The sequence below is a fragment of the Ochotona princeps genome, chromosome 14, assembly GCF_030435755.1.
Source record: "Ochotona princeps isolate mOchPri1 chromosome 14, mOchPri1.hap1, whole genome shotgun sequence".
In the NCBI taxonomy this organism is placed as follows: Eukaryota; Metazoa; Chordata; class Mammalia; order Lagomorpha; family Ochotonidae; genus Ochotona; species Ochotona princeps.
This window is the reverse complement of record NC_080845.1, coordinates 31,731,588-31,752,276: the sequence shown is the minus strand read 5'-3', so window position 1 is coordinate 31,752,276 and position 20,689 is coordinate 31,731,588. Positions and strand designations below refer to the sequence as shown.

Here is a 20,689-nt window from a genome sequence, read left to right as displayed (position 1 = left end):
TTATCTTCATGTTTTAACTTGTCTAGTGTGCAGTCTATCCTCACCCATAATGGGAGTTTTATCTCATTTGTTGAGTCGGTTCAAAACAATTAATGAAGATCTCAGCTGCAAAATTATGAGCCTCCAGGGTAGAAAGTATATCCTATTCATCTCTTTACTGTTGAAAATGCCTTGCATAGCAAATACATGTTGGATGGTTATCAAATGAAGGAATGTTTTTAAAATAGTTGAGTTCTTGGGCCCGGCGGCGCAGCCTAGCGGCTAAAGTCCTCGTCTTGAACGCCCCAGGATCCCATATGGGCGCCGGTTCTAATCCCGGCCAGCTCCACTTCCCATCCAGCTCCCTGCTTGTGGCCTGGGAAAGCAGTCGAGGACAGCCCAGTGCATTGGACTCTGCACCCACGTGGGAGACCCGGAAGAGGTTCCTGGTTCCTGGCATCGGATCGGCGCAGCACCGGCCTGTTGCGGTTCACTTGGGGAGTGATTCATCGATGGAAGATCTTCCTCTCTGTGTCTCCTCCTCTCTGTATATCTGACTTTGTAATTAAAATAAATAAATCTTTAAAAAAAAATAGTTGAGTTCTTACCAGCTCTTAGGGTTTGTTTGCTTTTTTTATTGGTAGATGTGCCAGGACACTGTCAGTGTAGTTGGCTATAATACACTCTTGCTTCTTGAAGCAAGCTGAAGTGGATATCTTTCTGGTTTGAACATTCCATCCTTCTACCTCCCACCCCCAATTTTGGAAAATGCTTTCGGGGGGACATTTGGCAGGCATGGGAAGCATATTCAAGAAAGTTACTTCTTGCTGACCCACAGCTGCACCCGCATCTTTCCCTGTGTCCAGAGTGCCTGGGACAAGGCTGTCTGAATTCCCTTTGTGAATTAGGACTGTATTTGTGAGGCACAGGAGCAGTGTACTTGAGTTGAAAGATGCCAGAGAGCAGCCTGGGTGCAAAGGGCAATTGGAAGAGGGTGCCTATACAAGTTCGGCTGCTTGACTCCACTGGAAAAGGAATTCAAGGAAGAGATATAGTTGAAGGCCAACAGAAAAGCCAGATTTATTTACTTGCAAAGTGCACACTCAAGGCATAAGTGCAGGGTTGCAGCTCAAGAAAGAAGGGGCCTCAACAAGGTCACAGGCCGAGTCTTTAGACTGCCTGGAGGCATTAGGGAGTGGTTCTGGGTTGGGGCTAAGCACCACCTGTTTCTATGCCCTTTTTTAAAACTTTCAGAAATATCAGGGCCTCAGGTGCATGATAGGAATGGAGTGTTGCCACCCTAATGCTAGCGTGGCATTATAAAGACACAGGCTACACCCTGTAATGGGAATTTCTAGCTAGTGCTGGTTCCAAGTTGCAACATCATGGATGTGGGGGTTTCTGCAGCACAGAAGAGATATTTGGGGTTGGGGAACACAGAAAGGGAGTTTGGGGCATGCACAGAGGTGGGGAAGGTGGGATGGTACAGGTCTGGCTGTGTGGTGAGCTGGGGTTGCTGCAGAAGCTGGCTGGAGCTGCTGCGCAGGTGGGCCAAGACAGTCATGGGGTTGATCTGGGGCTGCCAGGCAGGGCTGTAGCAGGTGGGGTAGGACAGCAGGCTGTGCTGTCAAAAGCCCCAGCTCCTCTTGCTACTGTGACCTCCCAGCCTAGGCCAAAGGATGAGCAGGCCCAGGAGCTTCAATAGCTTTGATTCGAAGTCTCTTTTGTCAAGCGTGACAAAACGGAGTTATGTACTATAGTCTTTATGGGAGCCATGTTTTGCTAAACGGGAAACTGCTCCTTTTGGGTCTGACAGACTGGTAATGAGCAAGTAACCTCTGGGATTTGTCGCAATCACCAAACTGACAATTTCTTGTCTGTTTCTTCCTACTGAAAGGAAGCAAAGTGAAGTTTTTTTTTTTTCAACTTGTTTATTTTCATTGAAAAGGCAGTTACAGAGAGAAGGAAAAACAGAGAGATTCTGCATCCACCAGTTCACTCCCCAAATGGCCACAATAGCCAGAGCTATAGCTGAAGCTGAGCTGAGGAGCCAGGAGCTTCTTCCAGGTCTCCCATGAGGGTGCAGGGGCCCAAAGACTTGGGCTATCTTCTACTGCTTCCCCAGGCCATTGGCAGGGAGCTGGATTGGAAATGCAGCAGCCAGGATCTGAGTCAGTGCCAATTTGGGATGCTAGCAGCTGTAGGTGGAGAATTCGCCTGATATGCCAACCAGCCCCACAAAATGAAGCTCTAAAGACTAATCACCAACCAGCACAGTAAGACGAAATGTGGAATTTCTGCAAGGAGGCCCCAGATGTCAGGAAAAGCTCTAGGAATGGAGGAAGAACTGCTTGCACCCTGTCCCAGCTGTGCTCGGGCTAAGGGTAGCCCTGCTCTCTGGGGACATGGTCTGGTGAGAGGTGGTGTTTCTGTTGGTTCAGTCTGGTTCTGGGGGACTTAGATTCCGGGACTCAGAATCTAACAGTGGTGGTAGGACACATCTCCAGAAATCACAGGTAGTTCTCAGTTATCCTGAACGGTGCTTTGGAGGGGTAGTTCACATGGATTTATACCAGTCATTTTTTACCTTCCCTGTTTTTCCTACTGGAGCTGATGAGTTAGGACATGAGGCAGTAACAACTGGGAAAATATGGACTTGAGTCTCACGTGGGCTACAGAAACTATCCAAAAAGGTAAACCAAACCGGCAGAACTAATCCTTGAGGCTTAGTCTGAACCATGAGAAAACCTTGAACTGGGACTCCCAGAGCCTGGTGTTCATGGGACTCATGAGAGAGAATGGGAATGTGGATTGAGATTGAGACAGGAGGGTTTCATGTCCCAGAGAGACCCCTGCCGTTACCACCCCGATCCCGAAGAGCCGAGCTACTCAGTGTGAACCTGCACCAGGCTCAAAATAAGAGCATATTTTATTCTTTTCTCAGGATTTCCTTCCCTCCCAAGCCCTCACCCTATTGTCAAATCTATTTTTGGTATTGAAAGATATTGAGTATATATTGATCATTGTTAAGTGATGAAGCTATTATTAATATGTTTTGGAAGATCTTTCTGTTTTAGAGCTACACTAAGCTACTTAGAGGTAAAATTAAGTAATATGAGAAGTTTTCCTAACACAAGAGGGAAGGCGACAGATTAAGTGCAGCTGACCTTGATTGGATAATTGTAGTAAGAGACTGCAGGCAAAATTCTTTCCATTGTCAATACCAGAGCCTGGAAACTTGCCTTCCAAGGAGAGAGTCTTCGTGGAGATGAGGCTCCAGAAGCAGCCCTGAAATGGCACATACATTCAATGAAATGTTCATTAAATTCCTTTTTTTTTTCTTCTTAAAATAGATCTTCCTGCTTTTAGTCATCATGTGTCTTATGCTAGCAATTGGGCATGGCATTTGGGAGAGCAGGATTGGCTACTACTTCCAGATTTTTCTACCATGGAAGAGCCATGTCTCTTCCTCAGTCGTCTCTTCTCTCTCTACATTCTGGTCCTACTTCATTGTTCTCAACACCATGGTGCCCATCTCCCTCTATGTCAGGTAGGCTCCTGTGACCACACTGGGTAATGGGGAAGGGGGTGCGGGAGGAGGGAGGGGAGACAGAGAAGCTGTCTGCATATGTTCTACTTAAATTTCCTGGCTGGAGTGTCAGATTTTAGAATGCATGTCCTGTGTTTAACCATTTACTTTCCACAATGCCTATTGTGCCAAACACTCTTAAATACATATAAGGTAGTTGAAATACCTTCTGTGTCCAGACTGCTAGCTTATTCATTTCCTGCCCTCAGCTGGTAGTGAAAGAAGGCAGAGAAACATGCGAACCAATTTGAGAAAATGCACACCAGTTGGGAGAAGCCTCTGGTTTACCAGTAAGATGAGGGGCAAGCATTCACTCCTGGCTCACTCAGTCCCACAGAAACAATGTGACAAATGGTACAGGGATGTGATTGGGACCTGAGTTCAAGCCCTAACAGTTAGAGATGAAATGGAACCCTAACCCTAAGGTTTTTTTTCTCCCCTCTTTCATAAGTGCCTTGGACAAACATTTGGAGTAGATGAAGTCAGCCTTTACCATGTTTCAATCTGCTTTTTCTGGTCCAAGCATTGCCTTGTACACATACATCCCATGTACAATTTGGTGTCCTCCTTTCCTGGTTCCCTAGACTCTGCACTTGGAATTCTAACCCCCCAAAGTAACCTGTAACTAAAGTACCTTATTTAATAAGTGTGTGTTGAACACTTGCCTGTGCCAACCACAATACAAAGTGGTACGGATAGAAACATGGACAACAGGAGCTGGGCATGTGGCATAGTTGGTAAAGCTGCCTCCCGTGACACCGGCATCCCAAATGGATGCCAGTTTGAGTCCTAGTTGCTCCACTTCTGATTTAGCTCCCTGCTAATGGCCTGGGGTAAGCAACAGAAGATGGCCTAAGTGTTTGAACCTCTGCTACCTTAGGAAGAAATTCCTGGCTGCTGGCTTCAGCCTGGCTCAGACCCAGCTATTATGGCCATCTGGGGAGTGAGCCAGCAGACAGAAGATTCTCTGTCCCTCCCTCTCTATTTAATCTTGTTTTCAAATAAATAAATAAATCCAATGTTTTTAAAGAAGCATGTATAGGGCCCGGCACGATAGCGTAATGGTTAAGGTCCTCACCTTGAATGCGCCGGGATCCCATATGGGCACCGGTTCTAATCCCGGCAGCTCCAATTCCCATCCAGCTCCCTGCTTGTTGCCTGGGAAAGCAGTTGAGGATGGCTCAAAGCCTTGGGACCCTGCACCCACATGGGAGGCCCGGAAAGAAGTTCCTAGCTGCTGGCTTCGGATCGGCACAGCACCGGCCGTTGCGGCTCACTTGGGGAGTAAATTATCGGATAAAAGATCTTCCTCTGTGTCTCTCCTCCTCTCTGTATATCTGACTTTCCAATAAATAAATAAATCTTTAAAAAAAGGAAGCATGTATAATAAGAAAACCCTTTCCCTATAGAAGCATACAGTGTAGCTAAAAACACTTATACATAAATAATTATGTTACAATATAAAAAATAGCATAAGAGAAATATATGTTTGTGTGTATGTATATTTAAAGCTGTTGTAGGAACATTAAGAAGAACTTGATTAGTTCTTGCTGGAGACAGATGGTTTAGAGGAGAAAATAATAAATTGATATTTGAAGGGAGAAAAAGTAGTGGTATTTGTCAGAGTACGGGGGAAAACAAAACAAGCAAGAAGCTCCATGAATCAAAGAGAATGAAGGTTTTTCATAGTTGGATCTATTCAGATAGCAACAAGTACATAGACCAAGGTATGTTAGATGATATTTAAAGTCACATCCATCCAATCTGCCAATTCCAGGCCAAATAGTTAGGATTTTGTGCTGAAGAGCCAGCAAACGCCTCTCTGAGGCAGGAGATCTTGGGATGAGGCATTCAGGTTAGAACCAGCACCGTGGTGGCTAGTGTGGTGGACAGGAAGGGAGCATGACTCCAAGCAGGAGGGAATTGGGGATGGCTGGTGATGAGGGCCTGTGCACCTCCTCCCTCACCCCACAGGTCGAGGTCCCTAAGGCTCTGGCCCACTTTCTCCTAGCCCTGGACTGCTAATAAAACAGCCAACACATGTGCAGGATGCATGACAATGGGCAAGGGAGTCCCTAGAAGTCTTCGCTGCTTTTCACATGAAGTTGCTTGTTAACCATGAAGAGTCAGCTAAAAGAGACATCGCAGAAAGGCAAAGAAGATCGTGATCAGGGCACTGGGGAGAATTCACATAGAATGAGGAGAAGGAGGTGCCCAGAGGGAGGCTGGCTCTGTGGGGGAATTTATTAAGGACTGACCCCTAAACTGTTTCTGAGTTTCACAGCTCCCTGTGTAAGGCCTGCCTGTGGAATCATTTGGTCTGGCTCTACCAAGGCGACCAATCAACACAGTAAGGACTCCAAATTCAGTAACTCTACAGCAAGTTTGATCTTGAAGTTGATAACTTTGTATAGCCTGCAAATGGTATTGTAAATACCCCAATGGCACTTGATAGAAGCAAGCTTCACCACCTTTGTTCTGAAACAGACACGTCAAGGATGCCAAGTGTCTCCCTCTTCCCCACATGGCAAGCAGTAATAACTCTCTGGCTAGGCCAGCATCGGCTTGTGTGGGTTAGCTGTTGTTGCATTAGACCTCGCAGGATCATGCAAGTTCCAAAATAGTGACTCTTCCTGGACACATTTTGGAAAAAGAAGGCATGACAGAAAGATTCGACTCCGACAAGTGGCTCAGGTGTATGTGCATCTAGGAGGTAAAGCCTTGTGCTCAGTATCCTGCAAGACTGTGGAGTGGCAGGAAGGGCTTGCAGGAGAGCTCTGCAGATTGGGAAGGAGGCAACCAGCGTGATATGTTGACTTGTCTTAGCCTGACCCAGGACCCTTCTCTTCTTGCTTCCTCTTTAGTGTGGAACTAATAAGACTGGGCAACAGTTACTACATCAACTGGGATCGGAAGATGTTTTATGCACCAAAGAACATGCCAGCACAGGCTCGCACCACTACCCTTAATGAGGAACTTGGACAAGTTAAATATGTTTTCTCCGACAAAACGGGGACCTTGACTCAGAACATCATGATTTTCCACAAGTGTTCTATTAATGGGAATCTCTATGGTATGCATGGCTTCCCGCCTTCCCTGAGTCCTGGGGAATTTCATTTTTGTAGATTTTTCTCCAGAATAATCTAGCTGTAAATCTAAACACCTCTGAACAACTGCAATTGCCTCCTGTTCTCCTGTCCTCTCTACTCACCGAGCTAAGAATACCCAGCTCATTCAATTTTAACAAAAAAGCAATTATTTGGCACCTTCTAGATGCAATCCAACTGGTTGAATATTGAGAAAACCACGATGTGCAAGTCTTAGGCTGCATCCCTCAAGAGTTCCCAATGTCTTAAGGAAAAGCAGTAACTCAGTTCACTCTTATATTGAATAAGACAAGAGCTGGTAACGGGATACACAGTTTCGGCTAAACAGGAGAAATCAGTTCTTGGAGCTCTATCCCACAGTTAATAAAAATGTATGATGTATGTCAAAATTACCAAGAGTAGATCTGAAATATTCTCACAGCAAAACCAAATATACAAAGTGACAGATGTTAAAATTAGCTTGACAGTCACTCCATGATGTATACAAACGTGAAACTAGCACAATATACTTGTAAATCTATAAAACCACCAGTTGAAAGTAAATTAAGAAGTCAATCAGAGCCGTCAGTGTGTTACTGACATAGCTAATCTGCTCCCTCTCTAGACGAATGCATAACTTTGAGAGAAGCCCTTGGAGGGTGGGCTGATGAGGCCGCATCCCTGACCTGTCTGCTGTCCTGTGGGTTTGAACATACTGCTCAGTGTCCTGGCAAGCAGGGGATGTTGATCATGGTTGAAAGGCTAGGAAACATGGACTAGTCTGAGGTAGGGAAAAGGCTTTGATCTAGAGAAAGGCGGTAGTTGCACACTAAAATGAATGTATCTAATGATTCTAAACTGTATAGTTCAAAATTGGCATTGTCTATCATGTGAATTTCAACCTCCATTAAAAAAACAAAAAAAATTTAAATAAGATAAACCCGTTTAATATTTCCTATGACCCTTGCCAAATAACTTTTCACATGCAAAAATTCAAAAGGCTTATTTTTAGATAAATTCATTTTGGGTAGGTGGAGATCTAGATTCTCTGACTGTGTAAGACCTCATTGTATACTGGGTAGGACTGTGAAGGACTAAGTATTTGTGCGCTTGGCATCAGGGCTATCTTCTGCTGCCTACCTGGCTGTATTACCTGCCAGTGAAGAATCCTAAGCACTCTAGAAGTATCTTCACATCGTTTCACATCTAGGTAACTTTTCTGATTGCAGGGCTTCTACGGAATGAAGTCTCTCAGATGCAGCAACTAGTTGCCCTCATTTTTGAGTCCAACCTCTCCTTACATTAGCTTAGAGAAAGGAGCCCACTCTATATTGTGGCTGGTGAGGCCTGCTGGGATTTGAGGCAGCTTGACTACAAGTCTAGGATGAAGAATCAGAAGGAAGAAGCTTTTATAAAAACAAAGCAAAAACTCTTTAAATTACTCTATGACCCAGCCTAAGTAGCTCTCAAAAACTGAAAATAGGGACCCGAAAAGATATATGTGTGCCAGTGTTCACTGCAGCATTATTGATGATAGCCCCAAAATGGATATAACCCCGAGGAGTGGATATACAAAATGTGTATGTACATACCGTGGATTGTTATTCAGCCAGAAAAAGTAATGCAGTTTGTTAATGCTATAGCATGGATAGACCTTGAAAATATTATGCTTAAATGAAGTAAGCCAGACTCAAAGAGAATAAATACTGTATGGCTCTATTTATAATAAATATCTAGAATGTACAGATTCATAAAGCAGAAAGACTGTGGTTTCCAGGGGCTTGGGAAGAATGGGCTGTTTCTATTTGAAGCGCTGAAAAACCACTGCTGGCGACTGCTGTGCAACACGGTGGATGAAAAATGGTTAGAAGGGTAGGTTTGTGACACTGGTAGATAATCACAATAAAAATGTATTTAAAGTTCCTCCTTTAAAGCCTTTGTAAGTCAGCCCTGTTTACTTACCAACAGGTGATGTTGCTGACAGGAACGGAGAGAAGGTAACAGCTTCTGAGGTGAGTGATGGGACTGTCTGGGAAACACACGTGGGTGCCTAGGGGGCTGGGCTGCTGGGAAGCCTTGCCCCTGAAATACTCAGGCTTGAACAATGCCCTTAATATCAGAAATGACATATATCTACTTGAAGGATTTCAAATTTTTTTAAGTGAAAATCTTTCATTCACTTTTTGTTCCTCTTTAAAAATGTTCCTTGTCAAAAGAGAACTCAGCATAGAAATTATGAAGAATAAAGTTAAAATTATTCCATCCCATTTAGATAAGCAACATCAAATGTAGGAGTTTATTGTTTTAGATGTGTCTCAGTGTGTAGATGCAGGCCTATATGTGCACACCTCAATCCAGATGAAAGACAGAGCAGGAGAGGGAAACACAAACCACGCCTGCCTCATTCACTTGGCTCCATGGCATGGTCATCTTTCCGCGTTAGTAGATCTAGGTCTACAGCATCATTTGAAGGGGGTGTAATTTCCAATTGTTCTTGCAGTGCTATACCTTCATGTATATAACCAACCCCCTACTTTAAGTCCTTTTCCTTTTCTTTTGTTATTACAAATACCATTTCAGTAAACATCCTGCTACATAGATTGTTGTCTGCTTTTCTGATCATTATTTCCTTAGAATAAAGCCCCAGAACAAGAAAGGTCATTCCCAGGGTAGCCACAGGAGTGGACATTGTGGTATAACAGGCTAAGCAGCAGCTTTGACTCCAGCATCCCATATGAGTGCCAGTCCCACTACAGACTGCTCACTTCGGGTCCAGCTCCCTGCTAATGTACCCGGGAAAACAGCAGGAGAAGCAGGAGATGATCCAAGTGCTTGGGCCCTGTGCCCAGTATGAGATCTAGATGAAGAACCTGAGTCCTGGCTTCCACGTGGCCCAAACCCATCCATTGCAGCCATTTGAGGAATAAACCAGTAGGTGCATGATCTATCTCTCTCTGGAGTTTCTTACACCATCCTGTTATCCTCACTATTGCCTGATCATAAAACAGTTTGTATTAAATCACTGGAATCCTCATTCTCCTAATAACAAACTACCTATAGCCTCCATCATTTCATTTGAAAAAAAAAAAAAGCTCTCTTCTCCCTGCCTTAATTGAAATACACATGGCCTTTCCAGAGAACATTCCTTTTCTTGGTTCTCCTTCATCCCATAAACATGCCACAAGCCAGGACGTTGTCCTCAGTAGGCTGTGCCATGTGCAAACCTTCGCTTTGTCTCACTCATATGGCTTTCTTCCAGTAATGCTTTTGACCTTGGCCTTACTCATATTTGCTAACATCTGTGAATCTTCTGGCTTCTACAGCTCATTCATTCACTGAAGATTTTATCACTTACCTCATATTCTCCATCTCCACAAGATCATTATTGATTTGGGCAGTCTTGGCATTTTCACAAATGGCCTATCATTGTAGATTCTTGTTGTCTGAAACCTGGAAAATTCTTTCAGATGACTTCTTCAACAAAGAAACAAAACCAACAACTGATCAATGAAAAACTGAAAAACTGTACCTCCATTTCCATGCCGCCCTATCATCATACTGAAATATACTTACCAAAATTGTCACCATCTTTATTATGATATCTCATCACAGCATTCATCACTCACCTGCTTTCTTAATCCCATCAATAGTTATAAACTGGACCTGGTACAGTAGTCTAGTGGCTAAAGTCCTTGCCTTGCATGTGCCTGGAATCCCATATCAGTGTTTGTTCATATTCTGGCTGCTCAGCTTCCCATCCAGCTCCCTGGTTGTGGCCTGGGAAAGAAGTCAAGGATGGCCCAAAGTCTTGGGACCCTGCACCTGCATAGGAGACCTGGAGGAGGCTCCTGGCTCCTGGCTTCAGATCAGCTCAGCTCTGGTCATTGTGGCCACCTGGGCAGTGAACCAGCAGATGGAAGATCTTTCTGTCTCTCCTTCTCTCTGTGGATCTGACTTTCCAATAAAAATAAAGAAATCTTTATTTAAAAAAATAGTTACAAACCCTCAGCTCTTTTTCCTCTGGTCCATCAATCCCTTGTGACTTCTTTTTCTGTCTTACCCAGCTGCGTGCCAGGATCATGCACTGCCTAAGGACCTTGTTAGTCTTGCTTTGTCCATTCTTCAACCACTCAACAAATCTCAACCTTTAATTAATCAAACTAGCTACCTTGCTCCGTGTCTAATCTCAGAGCACCAAGCACTACCTTGGCAATTGGGAAAACTCCGCAAGTTGGGAGATTCCCTCGCCTCCTGGGCTTCACTGCCACTCAGCAAACTTTCCACCTGTTGGTAATCAGCTTCATGTTTATCCTTCATACTAGCTCTTCCAATAGCCACCACTCTGGAACCTTCTACCACATTCTGCTGACTCCCTGGGATGCAACAGATGGTAAATCCCTCTATTTTACTGAGAAAAGTCTAAACTAGCAGCTAAATATGTGTCTCTCCACACATATTAGAACCTATTTTTGCCTCCTTTCCTTCAGTCTCAAAGAAGGTATCACCTTTTTTTCTGTTAATATATATGGCTTTATATGTTCTAGAATCTATTGCATCCTACTTCCTCAGGAACCTCAGAAAGTCGTGTAGTGTCTCCTTACTAATATCTGAAATATGTTCCTTGATCTGTTTCTTTCTCCCCAGCAACAAATCTTTCTTTAAATACTGCTTAGTTGGGGCCATGATGATGGAGTATCAGATAGTCCTCTGCATGCTGTGCTGGTGTCCCATACGGCTGGTTTGAGTCCCGGCTGCTCCACTTCTGATCCAGCTCCCTGCTTATGATCTGGGAAAGCAGCAGAGGATGGCTTGAGTCCTCTGGGCCCTTTGCACCAACTTTGGAGTCCTGGAAGAAGTTCCTGGCTCCTGGTTTTGGATCAACTCAACTCCAGCCATTGTGGCTTTTTGGGGAATGAACCAGTGGATGGAAGCTCTCTGTCTCTGTCTCTGTCTCTGTCTCTGTCTCTGTGTCTCCTTCTGTCTCTCTAATTCCATCTTTCCAATAAAAATAAATAAATCTTAAAACCAACAACAAAAATCACTTAGTAGTTCATGCAATTGGGATATTATCCAGCAATAGGAAGTGAACTATAAGGCCACATATATGCAAAAAAAAAAAAGTCGTGGAGAAAATTTAACTGGATGTTTCTAAAGGAACTGTATGGTGGACCTCTATGTGCTTTCTGCTTAATTTTTAGGTAAATTGTTTAAGAAGTAAAGTATTCATTTTAAATAATAGTTGAAAAGCTGTAGCCAATTAACCAGAAGTGACCTCTAGTGGTAAACATTTTTTTAAATTTTTCTTTATATTTTTGAAAAACATATAGAACCTCTCCCTCCTACCATTTCCTCTAGCCATTATCTGTCTTCATCAGTGAATTCAAAATATTTCTGGAGTGTCTAGCATATGTCAGAATGTGAATAAGTGCTAAAAGCTCAAGGAAAACAGACTTTGTCCCTGCATTGGCAGACTGATGAGGAGCTGAAGAAGTAAACAGGGGATTCCAGCAACCTGGAATTCCTCACCTTACCTTCCATTTTTTCTTTGCTCTATGTAATCAGACTGTTTTATCGTGTTCCCTGTGACTATCCTAACCAAGACCATTGGTGACTACCTTGCTGAGCCTTGGCCCAATGGCTGCAAGTTTAACACCCTTCAGCTTCATCTTTTCTAGAGGTTCTTGTGTCCCTTGCCTTCTGTTACATAATGACTCTTCTTACTTTGCTCTCCCTGTCTAGTCGCTTTTTCTGATCTCCTTGCCTTGGGTACGGATATTCTCCAGGCTCTGTTAACAAACCTCTGCTCTACTTGCATAGTTTCCGCATGCACTGTCATGGTTTGGCATGCTGTCAGCTACTGATTACCTCCAATTTTCTAGGAATCCTTGCCAGCTTCCTTCTGTGCATGGCTATCATTGCAACTCAGAACTTCCTCACTTGCAGCCTGTTTCCCTCCATTCTCAATCTACTTCCTCTCATCTGACATTCCCTGTTTTCATCATTTTATCTAGTATTGGATTTTTCATTTGGCTTTTAATGGGTTATTTGGCTTTCAATTGTAGAGTTACTCATGAATGCTGCCTCTCAGATCAATCATGCTGCATGGCAGCTCCAAGCCAGTTCTGCCTCTTACCTGTCTGGAAGGAGAGATCAACAGCTGGCTGTGGAGCTACTAAATTAAGGAAATGATTTTGAGCATTTTGGGTATGAGGAGTGAAAGAGAGGAAGAATTCAGAATAGTTTTATATTTCTCAATTGTGGATCCCTAGATGGTCCAGGTGGTCCAGGTTATTTGAAAAGCAGAGTTATATAAAGACAGAGAAGGAGATGGAACTATATCTATATAATTGCATCCATTGGTTCACTCCCCAAATGGCTGCAAAAGGCCAGAACTAGGTCAGACCAAAGAAAAAAGCCAGGAACTTTCTCTGGATCTCCCTCAGGGGTACGGGGCCCATATGCTTTGGGCCATGTTCCACTTTCCCAGGTGAATTAGTGGGGAGCTGGATTGGAAGTACAGTAGCCAGGTCTTAAAGAGGTGCCTATTTAGGATACTGGCACTGCAGAGAGCAGCTTAACTTGCTACACCACAATGCCAGCCTTGACTCACCAGCCTCTAGTTTCAAAGAACATGCCAGAATGAGTCCAATTCTGGAAAAGCCTCAGGAAATACTATATAAGGTGTGATGAAACATTACTAAAACGATGAACTGTGTTCATTAGTCTATGTTTGACCAGGTCGAGGACTTGTCTGACTACACTTCCTTTGACTAAATATCCTTTGTGTGAGATACAGAAAAGGAACGGTGCAATTCACTACAAACTGCCCTTTCCCTGAGATAGAACCAAGCAGGAAAGTTAGGTCTGAACTTCATAGGCTGGGGCCCAGACCGGGAAACATCTACAGAGAACAGTGGAGAAAGATTGTTGCAAGTACTGCTAAAGGTTGCATAAACATGTTAATAACATTACACTCCAGGACCAACCAGAAAACCTGTGTTTTCCCAAGGTGGCCACCTACAGCTCCGCTGAAAGGGCTCACTGAAGGGGCTCTTCAGAGTCACTGTCTGGAAAGGAGCCAGGGTCACAGCCATGGAAACTGTTAACGAATAGCAGGTCCAAAGAGGGAGGAGAGGAACACCAACAGAACATATTCATGAGCAGTGGAGGCAGGAAGGATCAAGGATGCTAGCAAATGAAGCAAAATTAACTCCGTGTATAGCATGCATGTACTGAGGCTTTCTTGTCATGTGGCCTGCCCCTATTTTGCAGTATTCCTCACCAGTCCCCCTTTGAACACTGATGCAGCTAAACAGGAATAGTGAAACACAGTGGTACCACCATTCCTGGGACTCTGTTCCCTTGTCCACTCCAAAAATCAGAGGACCACCAGAAGAAAGACCTTCTAGGCACTACTGCCTAACAGGGAGCAGTTGTCCCCTCAAAGCCGATGATGTTGGAACTGGGAATGGTAGAATTTGAGGATGGCCACTAATCATTCAGAATAGCTGGGCTGAAGAAGGGTCTGTGATCAGCATGGCCCCAGTGAATGGATGATTCCAGTCAGGGCTGCAATGGCTTTAGAAATGAACTTAGCTTGCTTCTCCCTTCTCATCCTCTTCAGTGTTCCCATCACATTCCAGAAATTGTCCCTCAAAGTGATCACCTACAGAGTGCCAAGCTGCTGCTGAGAAGCGTGTTCTGAATTTTCTGTTCACAGAGAAACAAGGTCGACTTCACCTACAACAAATTGGCTGATCCTAAGTTTTCGTTTTATGACAAGACTTTGGTAGATGCTGTGAAAAAGGGAGATCACTGGGTATGCTTGTTTTTCCTGTCACTCTCATTGTGTCACACAGTGATGTCCGAAGAGAAAGTGGAAGGTGAGGAGGGAGCTCAGGCCTCATGAACTGGGAATGTGTGATAGGGTCTGGGTGGGTTGCGAATGGATGTATTCATTAGGATTGGTAATGGCCGAATATTCAACATTTGATGGACAGTGAGGATAAGCAGTGAGATTGCAGTCACTGCAGATACTCTAAAGTAGAAAACAGCTCTCACCTTAAATGCAGATCCAGTCATTGGTCCAATGTGGTGCTCCGGCAGAAGCTCCTGATCTTGAGATTCTGTGATGTGCTGTCAGAGTCCATTTGAAACTGTCCCTGAGATCATGCCCACTCTCTGACAAGACTTCATGAAGGAAGGGTTGAGTAATCTCTTGGCACTTCACTATTTAAAGGTGCCTCCATACATTCTGGTTTCTTTAGTAATCTTAAGAAAACGTGGCATTTAAGAGTGTGAAAATCTGCGGAGAAGTTGTGCCATCCATTAAGTTACCAAATCTTTTTTTTAAAAACAAGGACTGAGGAGCAGCTGGTTATCAGTTTAACAGGTTTTTTTTTTTCCTTAGCAAGCAATTTAGGCAGCTAAGTGAATTCTTTGAACTCAATGTATTCTTCAATATATTTTCACCAATGCTCATACTTTATGTGTACTTAAATGTCACTTTATGGTTTTATAGATTTTACTTCTATTTATTTTATCTCCTCCAATCTTCACAACAGTCCTTAGGCGAAACCTGAAAAATGATCACCATTTTATAGAGAAAGAAGGCCAAGGGAAGTCAAATTGTGCTTCTTCTGACTTTGCCTTCTCCAGTCCGCATAAGATCCAGCCCAGCCAGTGGCCAGCCATTCCAACAAACTGCTATTATTGGAAGCATATTTGGCATCTGTGTTTACACACAAGAAAATGGCCTTAATTGCCCAGCAGACACATTGTATATCCAGCTTAAAGTTACACTCCTCACCTACCTCACTCACAAGAGTCTTATTGATACCTATTTTAAAAATCAAATTGCACATATGTGTATATCCATTGCCAATAACTCAAGGGAAAAATAAGATGCCAAATGAGGCCACACAGACTGGCATTGATTAAAATACCACTAAGTAGTTACATGTTCTTGCCTTTACCATGCTTGTGCCTAAACTGTGTAGTCCAGACATCTATGATTTTAAGCAACATGATAACATTTCTTTCATGTGATAATGAAGCCAGTTGTATCTTGTGCTAGGAATGGGTCAACAATCTATGACCCATTGCCTGGTTGTATAAAACCTAAAAATAGTTTTTGTTTTCTTTGAACATTTGGGGGGAAAAGTTTAAATAGTTTTATATAACATATAAAAATTATATGAAATTCACATTTCAGCATCCAAAAAGTCTTATTGGAACATTGTAAAAAAATAATTTTGACTTTCTGAAGGTCAAAAATATACCACAGGATGTGATAGTATTCTAACATAAGAGATCTGGAAGCATCTTGAGTAATATCAGATAGAAAGCCTGATTCCATAGAGTGAATCATTTAGCTTCCCTGTTTAGTCTCATGGATGATAACATTAATTCACACACATATTTTTAGTTGTTTGCTAAACTATCAATCTGATCAGCTTAAAGCAGTGTTTATCAAAATGTGGTCAGCTCTATGTAGGAGCATCTTACTCTATGTTCATGAGCATTATCCAGGAGATATGTTAGAAATTCAGTTTCCTACCAGATTTTGTAGTTCTGGATCCAAAAAAAGTTTGTTTGGGGCCAAGAAGCCTGGATTTTTAGCCAGATCCCTGAACCATCTCTACCTACCAAAATTGTGGAGTAATTACCCATGTTTTGTTTGTTTGTATACATTGCCTGTATGCTATGTTTTTGCAATACTAACCCAGGTTGGTGGAATGAGTTGAAAATATTCAAAAGGAAAAGTGACATGCAAGTTCTATGCAATCTGGACTTTTAATGGCAAACTTGTGGGCAAGTTCTGAAGACAGAGGTCCTCTTCTGGGCTCCATTATGTCAGCAGTGTCACTTCTGAGTGAATGTCAGAGCTCACCCATGTGGGCTGTGGTGGCCCTCTTCTCTCTGGCAGGTGAGCTTGTGTACCAGGCTCAGTCCCCGGATGAAGGTGCCTTGGTCACTGCTGCCAGAAACTTTGGCTTTGTGTTCCGTTCCCGCACATCGGAGACGATCACAGTGGTAGAAATGGGAAAGGTGCAAATTTACCAGCTGCTGGCAATCTTGGACTTCGACAATGTACGCAAGAGGATGTCTGTAATTGGTAGGTGACCCCTATCTGACCCACACTCCTTTGTTGAACTTCACACACATTCACACATGGGTTTTGTCTCTCACAACATTCCTCCCCACAGATACTGTGCCTCAAAAACACACACAGAGTCATTTCCACCTTCTCCCACTTTCCCTTATACACACACTTAGAGGGCTGGCTGCCATACACTGAGGCTCTTCTCTGGTGTTTCTGGGTGATGTTTTGGCAGTACCCTCAAAGCCAAAATGGGGACAGAAAATAATCTCATGAAGTCTGAACATCGAGAGAGGGGAGCAGATCGTACCAATGGCTCTCATTGCTGCAGCTTCCACATAAGAGAGTCAATCAAATGTGGGTTGAGAATCTTTGGGAAGAAAAATTGCATCTGTAGTGAACATAACATTTTTTCCTTGTTGCTCCCTAAATAATACAAGTCGGTGGCTATCTACCTAGCACTTACACTGTTCGATATCATCAGTAAAATAGAATTGGTCCAAAGTATACAGCAGGGAATGCAAACACAATGCCATGTTTTTGGGGGGGGGCAATTGCTTTATATTTTATTTATTTATCATTATTATTATTTTTCATGATACAGTTTTGTAGGTATATAGATTTCCCCACCTCCTCTTCATCCCTCTCCATTTTCTCCTCACACCATTTCCCCTGTATTATCACAGAAGTTTAATCCTTTAGTAATAGTAACAAGTTGAACATTCTGTTATCTAAGTGTATCACAGCATTTGAGGTATAGGCAAAGGTAGAAAACCTAGAATCATATTGTCAAGGTATATTCGACTATTTCATTAGGGATCCTCCTTCTATTTGGGGGTAGAGATGCATATTGCAATGTATCTTCACTTTCCAGTATACTAGTCTTCATTATATGATTCATCAATGAGATTATATATGTCTACTTATTTACCTATATATCTATTGATTTTTTATTTTTCATAAAGGTTGCCTTATATCAGAGAGAAAATATGATAATTGTCCTTTTGGGATTGGCATATTTCGCTGAACATAATTGTCTCTGGTTGAGACCATTTCTTTATCCATTTTTTTTTTTGACAGGCATCTGGATTGTTTCCACATCTTTGCTATTGTGGGTTGCTCTGCTACAAATATAGGGTTGTAGGTTGCTTCTTGTATGCAGATTTCACTTCAGGATGCTCAAGTCCCTTAAATGATACCATGTTGTTTATAAGGGACTTGGGCATCTGCAGGTTTTCATACCTGTGGGATTCCTGGAATCAACCAATTTCCCTACAGATACCAGGGGAAATTGTCTAATGGAAAATCATTCCATCTTGTTCCTGCTAGTAGTTTGGGGCCTCAGACTGAGAATGTCTTTCAGCCTTGGGCCTTACTAGAGAGGGTCCTGGTCTGGGCTCAGAACTGAGAGTTTCTGTGTGATTGTGTCTCAGACTCTTCCACAGATAGTAACAAACACATTCACTGTCCCCAGCCATCACCACATCATCGATCATCTCTGTGCCTAGCCTCCAAAGGTATCAGAAAGAAATGTCATAGGCAACAGCCTACTGCTGTTCCTCAGTCACCCAGACCATAGGTCCCCACGGTCATGATGCCCAATCTACTTGTTTCAGTGCGGACACCTGACGATCGGGTCCTGCTGTTCTGCAAGGGTGCTGACACCATCATCTGTGAGCTGCTTCATTCATCCTGCACTTCCCTTTGTAATGCGACCATGGAGCATTTAGACGTGAGTAGGTTACAGGGGCAGGGAGGCTCTCAATGGGATCTCTGTTTGCAGATACAAGTCCATAGTTGTGTCCCTATGGTTGTGTGATTTTGAACTGGAGTACACTGGTATCTGCGTCTGTTATCTGTGGAGTGCTCACTGACCATATTGCCAACTTCTGTCTCAGTGAGCTGGAAATATGGTCAGAACCCAGAGGCATCAGCAACTGTGTCTGTGGGAGCAACTGCAGAGTCAGAATCCTTCCCTAGTTCCTGGCTCAGAGGGTCCCGAGGTCAGGGTTGTCTGCAGCCACGGGGAGGCCCTCTCCCAGCGGCCTCCATGGGAACGCACTTCCTTCAGAGTAGAGAGCAGCAAGCCCCAGGTCTGAGCAAGTTAGGGGGCTGTTGGGTAGCTCCCTCTGTTGTCCACAGGACTGGAATCCCCAAGGATGCTCCACTGTCCCCCTCTTGGATCCCAGATGTATGAGAAAGAGAAAGTGATTCAGCCTACTGGCCTAAGGGGGGAAAACAGATTTGCACTCTCTGGGGCTTCTACTCCTAAAGCCGGACGTACAAAGGGTTGTGGGAATAAGGAGCAAATAAAAAGATGGAGAGGGTTAGATGAACACTTTTGCATTCATTATTATGTTTAAATAAATAGATTAGCTTGACTCTGTGTTACTACCTAACCAGAAGTCACAGAACAAATAGCCAGTATGCATATGAAAAGATGCTCGGCATCGTTTTAATCATCAGGAAAATGTAAATCGAAACTTTGGGATACCACTTTATACTGACCTAGAATGGCTAATGTAAAAAAGATGATCTGACAGTAGTGAGTGTCAACAAGGATGCAGAGAAATTATGACCCTCATACACTGTTTTTAGGAAGGTAAGATGGTACAGGCTCTTCTGGAACAGGGTCTGACGTTTCCCCAAAAGGTCAAGTATAAGGTTGTCACACAAACTTACCTTTCTACCCTGAGGTGTGTGTCTAAACAAATGATACTCTACACCCACACAAAGACTTGTACAGGAATGTTCCTAGCAGCCTTATCATAATGACCGCAAAATTTCAAACCACCCACTTGTTGAACGAATGGATAAATGAAATGTTGTAGGTCTGTATAATGCCATATTATTTGTCAATAAAAGAGGAAAGAAATACTAAGTGTCACCTTGGAGACATCATACTAAATGAATATGAGTTAGGTCTTGTTAAAAAGACAGGAAATGCCCCCACATCAGACAGCTGTTAGATCTCACATGGCTTCCCAGAGGCCACAGTATTTCTAATGGGCTGATCTTATGTGTCCATCTTCCAGAACCCGTGACTTAGGATACCTTTTTAGAGAGCATTTCCACAACTGGATCAAAGGGAGGGATAGGATGAGTCTGATCTCATGACATACTTCGTGCTAGTAAACACTTTCAGTGGAGGCTGGCTGTCCTGCAATCTATAACCCATTAATGACAAGCATAAAAGAGTCCAACCCAACCACTCAGTCCCACGGAAGCACAGCTGCAAGCCCCTTAAGATTCTCCTCAGCAAATAGGTCTCACAGAAGCAGGTGGCAGGTAGGATTCAGGCTCAGGGCCTGGCTTGCCCACCCTCAGAACTAAGAGAAAAGACACACACACACACACACACACACACACACACTATAACATATACCACTAACTGACTTGCTGAGTGGGCTAATGAATCTGTCATTGTGTGTGGGGTATCTCAAGCCCTCGTACCTGTGGCCTGCATAATCCCAGCTTCTGGCTCCCAATGGGACTGTGTAAACTGATACTGGAATGTGACAGCAACATCTCACTGCACCAAGCTAATAAACTTACAGTGCAGTATGTGTTACTTTTCTGAGACAAACCAAAAGTAAATTTCTCAAGGGTTTTGTTGTCTTCTTCTGCAGCATTTGATGGAAGGACTTTTATGTGTTTGTAGCAGATAAAAATAGAACAAGCTGTGAATCCTTTTAAAAAAACCAAGTTTTCAGTTAAAATTATAAGATAAATTAAATTTCAGGTGTCTAAGCCAATACGAGTATATTTCTGTAAGCACTGTTACTTTGAAGTAAAGTTTTTAAAAATTTAAAAATAAAAACAGTTACTGCCACTATTCATTCTTTTTTTTTTTGCCTTCTGCAAGATTTTTTTTAATTCATTAATTACATTGTATTATGTAACACAGTTTCATAGGTACTTGGATTCTCCCCA

At 43.1% G+C, this 20,689-nt stretch overlaps 1 protein-coding gene across 2 annotated transcripts in view; it reads left to right on the top strand.

Annotated features, from left to right (window-relative positions):
• The window catches only part of LOC101522617 (phospholipid-transporting ATPase FetA-like), a 106,408-nt gene that overhangs the window by 71,164 nt on the left and 14,555 nt on the right, over window positions 1-20,689 (top strand). For both annotated transcript variants that reach the window (XM_058672696.1, XM_058672695.1), the window contains exons 14-19: window positions 3,333-3,529; window positions 6,433-6,641; window positions 8,623-8,666; window positions 14,375-14,537; window positions 16,583-16,771; window positions 18,373-18,488. In XM_058672696.1, the coding sequence (XP_058528679.1) occupies window positions 3,333-3,529; window positions 6,433-6,641; window positions 8,623-8,666; window positions 14,375-14,537; window positions 16,583-16,771; window positions 18,373-18,488 (918 nt within the window). The remainder of the gene's footprint in view (window positions 1-3,332; window positions 3,530-6,432; window positions 6,642-8,622; window positions 8,667-14,374; window positions 14,538-16,582; window positions 16,772-18,372; window positions 18,489-20,689) is intronic.